The following is an 11,172-nucleotide window of genomic DNA, read 5'->3' as shown; positions in this document are numbered from 1 at the left end:
TTATCTTGTTTTGTTTTTAGCCCTGAAGAAGGCTAGAAACTCTAGCCGAAACGTCGGCACATTAAAATAAGTTAGTCATACTTATTTGTGTTTCATTGACCGCACCCCCAACCATCTTCTCCTCATTTATCATCCACGGTCAACTATCTCTCATAACTATAACTAAGTGCTATGATGAAGAAGAAACTAAGTACTATGATGAAGAAAAAAGTGAGTAACATTTTTATTTTATTTTATTTTATTCAATGGATAAAAATAAATATTTGAACAAAAATAAATAGTGATAAGGAAGGTTCCTTATAGTAAAACCGAAGACAAATTAAAGACCGAGTGAGACTCAAAACAATTTGAAGTTGCCTATGTATCCAGAATATTAAATAAAGATAAAAAATCAACTCCACTCTGTTCAGTATCTCTTAATAACAACGAAAAGGCCAAAGATATTTTTAATCTTAAACATTTATTTTCTGCCCTAATTATAGTAGAACCCAAACACATAAACACTGACGTTCCTATGTATACTAACTGCCGAAGATACGGTCATACAAAGAACTATGGTCATTTGGAACCGAGGTGTGTTAAGTACAAAGGTAAACACCACTTCTCATAATGCCTGTTAAAATTTACGGATATGCTATTTTGTGTAAATTGCGAAATGGCTCATGTGAATAATTACAAAGGATGTAAATATTATCAAATCCTTAAAAATAAAATAAACTCACATTCAGAACCAAATATTCGTAAATCTGAGATTAATTCAAGAAGGCCAGCCACGAAAATCACTGCTAAAAAACTCATATGCTGATGTTATTAGATCAATATCAAAACCACAGGAACCAAAACCTCAGTTCACAGTTAATCAAGACAACGAAATAAATGGTGAAAATTATTGTCTTCAATAAATAAAATTATAATCGAAGCTATCAAGCTGTATTTACCACAAATTAAGACTCATCTATCTAGGTTAGTAGTGTCTTTCTTTACAAATGGACCATAATATAAATAACAGCTTATCTACAGTTACTAATTCTCTCCTGACCAACTGCGCTTTAATACAAATCATATATTATTCAACAAATGCTCAAATATTCATTTTTCGTCTGTGGGTAAGAAATTAAGAAAATTAAAATTTTTAAACTGGAATGCTCATGACATATCTAATATAGCCTGTATAACTGAGACACATTTATCCCAAAATATCAAATTGAAGATTACGGGTTACAAAATTTTACGCAATGACAGAGATTGTTACGACTCCCTCTGGTGGTGTAGCCTTAATAATCAAAAATAATATTGATTTCACTGAAAATATCATTACAAACATATTTAATATAGAGGTTGTTTCGGTTTGTTTAAGCTCGTCTCCTTCTACCGTTGTCTCAGCTGTTTATAAACCACCAAATAAAAAACTAATTCAATACAAAATTTTAAAACTATTACCACCAGGGAACCATACATTAGTTTTAGGTGACATAAATTGTAAAAACATTTACTGGGCATTCCAAAAATCAAATTCGAGTGGAAATACTTTACTTGATATTTGCTCAAGGCACAATATCCAAATACATGCACCAAATGAAAGACCAGGCTGTAAATCTGACATTCCGGATATTGTATTAACAAAAAATTTTAGTTTTCACCACTCTTCTCAAGTGATCACAGCTTTAAATTCGGACCATATCCCTGTATTAATTAATTTCGCAACTGAGATAAACAATGAAACGGTGAGAAAATCCCTCATTAATGGAGTGATCAATTAGAAAATGTACAAAATTCTTGTCGATGAAAAATTACAAATGAAAAAAAATTTCCCTAACACTCTAGAAATAGATTAAAGTATAACAACGTTAAATGAATCGATTTCAAACACTTTACATGAGGAACTGTATGACCTTCCTATTTAAGGGGAAAAACATTTTGTGGCATCTGCCCAAAATCAATACTGCTAAAAATTAAAGAAAAAAATCACGCAAGGAAACAGTGGATGTGCACACTAGAAACCCTGTTCACAAAAAGAAATGGAACCACCTGAAACATGAAACTAAAAAGGATCTGGATGAATGGGCGTATTCTAAATATCAGGGATATGTGGAGAATTTAGACCCAAAGGATCGTTCATTATGGAAGGCTATGTGAAGTCTATTCGATAAATGTGAAAAAATTCCAAGTCTAGTAGACCATGATGAATTCATCACCCGTGACGTCAAAAAAGCTGAAGTGTTCGCTAATTTCTTTGAAAAAACATTCTCCAATACAGAGATAAGTCTGAGTTTAGTCACTGAGGAAATTGACAAGTATTTAAATCTCCCCCTTGAAACAGTTGAGCTCCCACCTGAATTCATGTCCCCAAAAGAAATCCAGGACCTGATTAAAAAGCTCAAGGTAAAGAAAAGTCTTGGCCATGATTTGATCCGTCATAGCAATCTAAATGTTATCCAGGAAAGCTGTCATTTTCATCACGTCAATTTTTAACAGTTGCCTTCGTACTGGATATTTTCCTGATATGTGGAAGAAAGCCGAACTCATAGTAATTCACAAGCCTGGTAAGAATGCTAAACAAATCAGCAGCTACAGACCTATCAGTTTATTACCCATTTTTGGAAAATTACTGGAATCAGTTATAAAAAAACATATTAATTACTTTTTTCAGAGCATCGAAATTATTCCTGATTTTCGATACAGTATTTCCACTTCTCACCAACTGGCAAGACAATCGGAATTTATAATTATCGGATTCGAAAAAAAGACACCCTGGTAGTGTCCTTGAATTTCCAACAAGCATTCAATAAGGTCAGACATTGAGGTCTTCTATATAAACTAGAGAAAGCAGGCACTCCAAAATACCCACACAATATTCTCAGCTCATTCCTCAACGGTAGAACATTTCCTGTCAGAATTAATAACAAAAATTCTACCCTTAGACAAATCCATGCCGGTAATCCACAAGGTTCAGTCCTTTCTCCTATTTTGTTCAACTTCTACCATCACGACATCATCCAGTCCACACACACCTCCAAAGCTATGTTCGCTGACGATACAGCTGTGTTCTCTCAACATGATGACATAATAATCACTAGAAACACTTTGCAAAGTCACCTTAATGATCTAGAATAATATTTCACTAAATGGATGATTAGCTTGAACATTGATAAATGTAATTCAAAAGTTTTTACTCTTCGACGCCCACCAGACCCTAATCCTCAAAGGTAAAAATGTGAAATGGAATCCTGCCAGTGAAACAGTAAGATATCTGGGAATTCACCTAGATCGCCACCTTACCTGGAATCACCATATCAACATCAAACTAACTCAAACCTACGCAAGGTTAACAATGCTATATTCTATCCTAAACAGAAATTGCAAACTAAAAGCAGAAACAACTGATCTTATATTTAAAACAATTCTCAGGCCACTGCTGATGTACGGCAGTGAAGTCTGGGGAGCGGCATCCTTTTCGAAAAGGAAAAAACTACAATCTTTTCAAAATAAAGTCCTAAGAATAGCAGTTAATGCTCCTTGGTTCATAAGCAATAGCCAATTGCATCAGGAATTCCAAATGGAGTCAATATGAGGATTACATCAAAAAACGGTTCATAATGTTCCACTCCCAGTTGCCGACAGTTAAAGGAACAGTGACCTACAACCTGGGAAACCCAACCTCAACCCGAAGACTAAAGCCCAGGCTAATGCAGGACATTCTGTAATAAATTCTATATTTATTAATTCATTATTCCCACTACCTCTATTTTACTTATTATTATTTATTTACTTTTTCTTCTCGTCATATTTGTACACTAAACAAAACAAACAATGGCCCTCTAATGGTAAAAAGTAACATCATTATTTTTTGTTATTAATTTTACTTTTCTATTTTATTAAGAAGCATTATTTTTATCTATTTTATCTTTTTTTTTAAATTATCACATTGTATTTAGTTAGGGGTGTCTTTTGTACGAGACTATACCACCCCCCTAATCAACTGTTAAAAAAAAATTAAAATATAATGTAACGGTTATATCAACCATCTAAGGCCAACCAGGCCGATCTGGTATAAAATAAATAAATATAATAATATGAAATTTCACTCACCATAGTGAATGTCTACTTCCTCTTCTTTGATATCGACTGTTGGGACTGCAACAAAATTCAATAATTATTTAATTTAGAGATGATTTGGTTCCGCTATAACTAATAAATATTATAAGAAATAGCCAGCATTATAACATATTGTAAAAATGAAAGTTTAATAAAAAAAAATAATAATGTAAAAAAGTTTATTATATAAAAAAAAAAAATTCATAAAGACAAACTAAGATAAATCCAGGATGTGAAAACTATCATCAATGAACTAATCATCATACTATCATCATGAATGAACTAATGAATCATACTATCAAACTAAGTTTGGAAGACTATAATTTAAAAATGATAGCAAAACAAGAGATAAAAAGAATGATTAAAAAAAATAATTTTTTTTTCTTACCAGATACAATTAAAAAAAACCTCAGAAATCAATAATATAAAATTACAAGAATTAGATTATGTTAATAACTTTTAAAAGGAAAAAAAAAAAAAGAGAGAAGAAAACTTACCAGTTGATTGGTCAGTTCCAGTTGTCATTTCTTCTTTATTAGACATGTCCAAGTTACATACACCTGAAATAATAAGTTAATAAAAACACTATTTATGATTAATGGTTCAATTAAATAGACCAATTTTCTAAAGGTTGAATATCACAATAATTTAATATGTTATATAAATAATAAATATTATAAGAAACAGCAAGCATTAAGAAATATTATAAAAATGAGTGAAAAAAAAAAAAGAAAGTAAAAAAGTTGTTTATAACAAAAAATTCATAAATACAAACTGAGATAAATCCAGGATGTGAAAACTATGGAATGGTTCTCACACTATCAAACTAAGTTTGGGAGACCATAATTTAAAAATGATAACAAAACAAAAAATAAAAAGAATGGTTAATTTTATTAAATTTATTTGAATGATATATTGTAACATTATACTAAGATTTCTTTAGATAAATTTAATAATAATCATGAAGGCTTAGAGAACCCAAATGTTCGAAGCTGTTACCATCAATCCTTGTATCAGTTTTGATACAATCCTCCTATCTACACCTACACCTCAAACATTTACTCATCAGCTGATAGTTCAATTACATTTTGGGGATTCATTTGTCACCAAGCTCTACAACCTTATACACCCATCTTATTCGCCACAATGATGTACCTGAATTATATTTACTGGGTGTAATAAATTTTTAATAGTAGTAAAAGTAATTTACTTCAATTAGTTTTACCAAACTCGGCAGTTCCTAACTATTTAAAGTTTAAACACAATCGAAAAAAAAATGACCAAGAAAATGTATCAAAGTTAATTGTCCGTAATTAACTGATCCATTTCTCAGTTTATTGTGCAATTAAGAAAGAACTTCCAGAGTAAAAACTTGAATAATCAATAAAAATATAAAAACAATATAGGTAATATTGTTTAATTGAAAAAATAAAACGCACCATTAAGTTCCGTTTCATCAGTAACTTCTTCTTTTATAGAAATTCCAAAGCTAGTCATATCTGGGAAAGAAAACAATAAATAAACAATTATATGATAATAAACAATAAACATGATAGGATAGTTAATAGCTACCAAAACAATACAGATAACAACACTTAACTAAAAAATAAAACGTACCATTAATTTCAACATTGTCACTAACTTCATTAATAGAAATTTCCAAGCTAGTAATGCCTGAAAAAGAAACAATGCATAAACAATTTGTATGATAGGATAACAAATAGTTACAAAAGCTATACATATATACATGCAACTAAAAAATAAAACATACCATTAGGTTCAGTTTCATCCAGAACTTCTTCTTTTATAGAAATTCCCAAGTTATTCAAACCTGGAAAAAAAGGAATATATAAAAAATTTGTATGATGGGAAGTTTTGTAATAAAACAACCCAATCTTTCAATGGTTAAAGAACATAAATTTAAACTGAATGCTCTCCTATTGAACAGTATAAAAATAAGTGTTTTATTTTTAGAAGAGTAAATAGAGAATTTTGCTAAATAATGACTAAATATTGAAAAGCAATAATTAATTTTTGGCAACCAATGTCAGAATATCAGAAAAGATTCTGAAGTTATATATGCTTGCATTTAACTCTCCAATAATTTTCAAAATTCATTTGCATTCTTGAGATTAAAATAGAAAAATAAGGTTTCGGATTTACAGGTCTAGGTTTAAGTTAAAAAAACAAAAGTAATACCATGGGTATGTACTAATAGGCATTGTTCAAAATAATAAACACATTTCATGCCATCGACAAAGTAAAAAGGAAGGCGTTTTAGAAAAAAAGAAAGAAAATTAATAATGACTAAATTCTGAAGTTATACAGCGTAATACGCGTTATACTAGGACCCTAGTAATATACCTTGAACACAAAACAAAGTGTTTTGTAAGTGTTTCAGATCTTTACTAAATAGTAGACATTATTTTAATTCAAAAGGTAGCAGCACCATTTTCAGGCCTAAAAGCAAAATTAACGTGGAAATACTTACAGAATATTGGTGGATGAACCTAATTTGTACATAAATAGATTAGAATTCATAGTTGTTTCAATGATGGTAGTTACAAACAATAAACCATCAGTGACCATTCAAGGAACATTAAAATAATATAAAACAAAAGTAAGAGGAGTTGTTCTTGCACAGTTTAGAGGTCGTTACACTATTCAATAACAGATTAATATTATAAATTAAAGGAAGTGAACCTTTTTAAATCGGTCTATAATTTCTGTGCCCCATTACATAGCGAGGACAGTTATTAACAAATATTATTCAAGTCAAAGAAAACAACTAATAATCACTTACTAGTTCCATCCATGTCAAACTAACAACGATATAACCTAACGCACTGTTATAGACAATATCAAATCCTCGCATCTTAATAAAGTCTAAAATTCTCTTACAATCTCCAACACAGGATCCTTAAAAACAATTACTGTTTTATAAGTTGAAAATATAAGAATTTTATTAGTAACAGTTGTTTAAAATTATAATCACGAATTCATTAGAATACATATGTAGTTATTTTGGTGACAAAATATGTAATGAGGTTTTTGACAGAATATAGTAGGCCTGTTCCAACAACCGCTTCTGACTATCTATAACTGTCTGGAGATACTCGAGCAGTAGAATTGAGAGGGGAAAACCCGTACTACGCATGCTTCGTACAGTCAGAATTGGTTGTTGGAACAGGCCTATAGTAATATAGGTGATCTTAGACCGTTGTGTAGAAATATTAAAGTGCCAATTTTTTAAAAAGTTATTATGAATGAATGAAAAAATAATTTTATTCTGGGACATATGTCCCCTAAGAATAATTACATGGTTCATACATTATCATTTTTGTCTGGGAAGCATTTACAAGTTTCCAGTAAGCAAAATGAAATTACATTGAGATCTTGGCTTAACTATTGTTTATAATTTTAATCAATATATGCTTAATTAAATTGTTTACAATGATGCGGAGGTTTGGTTATGCAATAAGTTAAAGAATAGGTGTTCTTTAAAGGAAAGAATGGATGAGGATTGGAGAATGGAGATGGGGAAAGAATTCCAGAAGGAGGTTGCACGTATTATAAAGGACTTGCTGAAAAAGGCCATTCTATATGAGGGTACATATAAATCAATCGGTTGGGATCTGGTGTTTGATGGATGGATGGATGAACCAAGACTGTGAATGATATAGGTATGTTTTTTTATTTTAAAAACTTGGAATAGAAAAACACCAAGGCGGCATTGCCTTCGGGAGGTTGGATAAAGCCACTTCAACTCGGTATACCAGCGGGAGACTTGAGAGCGCCTTGGAAACCCAAATATAAATCTTACGAAGCAATTCATGAGTCTCTTCAGTCTCAACTCTAGACCTGGAAATAGCTCTCCATAGACCAAGGAACCGTAGTCGAAGTGAGGGAAGATGAGAGAGAATACTAGGAGCTGACGGGTGTTCTGAGGAATCAAATTACGGAATCTTGGGAATTGTTTGAGTACAGTTATGGATTTGCGTGTAATTTGAGAAATATGATTATTTCAGGAGAGGTGTTGGTCGAAGGTGACTCCAAGATTTTTTTTTTTGTAGGATAGAAGTGAATCAGTTGGTTGTTAAGGAAGAGTAGGGGATAATAAGGGATGGAATGAAGGAGGCGCTCTGGACCAATAAGAATGGCCTTGGTTTTTTTCAGCATTCAAGTTCAAATCATTGTTTAATATATAAAGCCCATGCGTTAATGCTGTCAATGTCTTCTTGTATTTTTTGGCCTCAAGCATCTTGGAGGGATGGAAGGATAGATAGATTAGATTTTACTGGATGTTGAATGTTAAGAGGTCATTTATGCAATCAAAGTCCTGAAATATATTTTGTAAACAGAAATTGCATGCGGAGATTTTCAGCTTGTTTTAAGTGTGACAAATAGTAAAAAATGTGTAATTGATTCTAAAAGTTACTTATCTAGAAATATTGCGTTTATAAAAGTACATAAGGAGAGTATATGTGAGAATATTTGTGATAAAAAAAAAGAACAAAAAAAAACAAGCGTATTTTTCATTTATGCCCTTGCCTAGTCACTTCTGACATGGGGGATTATCTGTAGATTATCATCATATTCTAACACGAAGGTGAGGGGTCAAATTTGTTGAACGGGTGAACACAAATAAAAGGTTTTATTTGTTGCGGTTATATAACACAAAACGTTCAAACTATAATGAGAACAAAGAACAATAGTTTCGAAGCGGTCAGAACAAAGACTTTACATCAAGTACGGTTCAACAAAAGACTCAAAACGGCTAGTGATCTATAATAGTTTGCTATAGAGCAAATTGTATACAATAAAAAATGAGTTTTTCGATGGACCACAACAGAAATAAAAGTCGATACCCCCAGACCGGATTCGGACCTGTGCCGCTGCAGTTCCTGGGTTGCAAAGACCTGCGCCTCAACTCCCTGAGCTACGGACGGTTCAAAAACGAGCGTCTGCTCCATTGGCCTGCAAAAATAGAAATAAATCAACTTCGGCGAACCAAATGTGTCTTTGAGTACAGAGCATATACATCTCTCTCCCTAAAGTGAGTATCATTAAAATTATGTCTATCATAAATAATCGTTTATCACACAATGAGGCACGAAATTGTCCAATAATTTTATGTCTCGGCCTTTGTGATCCTAAATAGTCCACCAACAAAGAAGTCGTCAACGAATGCTGCCATATGCCAGGCCAGTGATTTCGGTTTCGAAATATGTGAAAACCCAAGGGTTGTGCTAACAGCCGGTCATTAGTCCTTCTGAGAAACGATGTAGCTGGCATGACGTACATAGACGAGTGCCGTGTGTGCAAAAACATTTTGTCACAAGTTAGAGGTGTCCCTCAATGTTAACCATGTCAAAACAGGACACGTCACAAATACGGCTTTAGTACTGAGCAACAAGGATATGGTAATGTTACCACTCGTTCATCGGTAAAAAATAAAATAAACAGCTTAATATGCAATATAATAGTTTGCAAACAAATTCAATATTGCGAAAAATCCTAAAATAACAGTTTTTTTGCCTTTTCTTTTATTGTAGATATCCTTAATTGAAAAGGTAAATAAAATACATGTATATGAAAACCTAAGAGACCTATAACCTGATACAAAATAAATCTATAGATATGGAAGCAATAGTAAAAGAAGAGAACAGAGGAAATAAAAACTCCCCCCCCCCCAAAACAATATTTTCCATTTACATCAAACCACCTACTGCTAGAGTTTTTATGTTTAATTACTTGTGGTCGTCTGCTTCTAGAAAATTGTAAAGAAGAAATATGTGTCTTCATGGATGATATTTTGGTATCAAGTTGTTGGGACCACAGCCTGGTTGTCCTAGAAACACCCATACATTCTGGATGGATGACTTCATCTAGCTACAAATCTGTCGAAAACATCAATGAATGCTTCGGTACATAGACCATGTGCCAACTCAAGATGGATTGCCTTGTTGAGAGGCAGATAAACAAGGACATGTACACCTTGATGATTGGTGACCTTCTCCTTGAACTTTCACGTGCTGAAAATGGTCCTGCAAAATCAACTGCTGCAATATGAAAGGCATTGATTTCAGAAAACCTGGTTGGTGGTAAATTACCCATCAAAGGGTGTGAAGTAGATTTGGAGAACCTTCTGCATGTCAGACATAATCTTTTTACCTTGGGGTAAAGTTTGCGTAGGGAGATAATCCAGATTTTTTTTTTAATAACAGCCTGAAGGGCAGCGCAACCAATATAAAGCGATATCTCACGATAGTATTTTACCAGAAGTACAGTAAAGTGCGCCTCAGGTGGTACGAGAATTGGATGCCTTTGGTCATAGGCAAGCTGAGCATTGTCCAATTGCCGCCCACCCTCAAAACTCATTCATCCTGGAAAATTCCAAGGCGCAGTAGCCGATTAGACAGGATAACTGGTTGCTTGTATGCCTCAGGATTTAAAAATTCAATAGTGTTCCTGAATGAGTGTCACTATCTTCATGAGCGCAGAATCCAATTCAGTCGCTGTGATAATGTTGTCGAAGTATGCTGATGTCTGCATATGTGGATAAATCTTAAAGCATAAGCAAAAGACCTAATGAGTCTGTTATAATTAGAGAAACGTCCTGTCCAAGATATTAATTCAGACGCATTGGAAGTGGTCAAAAGAACAGTAAAGGTAGATTTGATCTCTTGCGAATATTCACAACTTAAAGTGTTTTCCATTTGTGGTGTAGCAACTGGCCGTTGATGATGTGGTAGTGATATCCATTCGGGTCCCGCCTATCATAATGCATGATCAATGAGTTGTGTTGGTTCTAATCCACTGGATCCACAATCTGCTGGGTTGTCACATGCCGAAAAGACACATGCCTCCACCACAATGTCTCAGAGGTCTCGAGGATACTGGCCACTCGATGAGCGACAAAGGTTTTCAAGGTGTGAGGCGGTGACGATAACCATGCCAAAAACACTATTGAATCAGTAAAAAGATGAACCTTGTAATCCTTTAAAGTGAGTAGCAACGGTTTTATGGAAGCAATCAGACACGTAAATAGTACAGCTCCACATAATTCTGGGCGAG

General features: G+C 33.1%; 1 protein-coding gene across 4 annotated transcripts in view; it reads right to left on the bottom strand.

The window, feature by feature from the left end:
- The window catches only part of LOC106692829 (zinc finger autosomal protein), a 47,417-nt gene that overhangs the window by 16,466 nt on the left and 19,779 nt on the right, over positions 1–11,172 (bottom strand). For 3 of the 4 annotated variants that reach the window (XM_067046489.1, XM_067046483.1, XM_067046485.1), the window contains 5 exons: positions 5,867–5,926; positions 5,713–5,769; positions 5,535–5,594; positions 4,593–4,655; positions 4,090–4,134 (listed from right to left, as the gene is read on the bottom strand). In XM_067046489.1, the coding sequence (XP_066902590.1) occupies positions 4,090–4,134; positions 4,593–4,655; positions 5,535–5,594; positions 5,713–5,769; positions 5,867–5,926 (285 nt within the window). Of the gene's footprint in view, positions 1–4,089; positions 4,135–4,592; positions 4,656–5,534; positions 5,595–5,712; positions 5,770–5,866; positions 5,927–6,898; positions 7,304–11,172 lie in introns of those variants that run through there. The other variant, XM_014439025.3, reaches the window with a different exon arrangement.

The sequence above is a fragment of the Halyomorpha halys genome, unplaced genomic scaffold (genome assembly GCF_000696795.3).
Source record: "Halyomorpha halys isolate HHAL.00 unplaced genomic scaffold, Hhal_1.1 Scaffold73.1, whole genome shotgun sequence".
NCBI lineage: Eukaryota > Metazoa > Arthropoda > Insecta > Hemiptera > Pentatomidae > Halyomorpha > Halyomorpha halys.
This window is presented reverse-complemented; position numbering and strand designations above follow the sequence as displayed.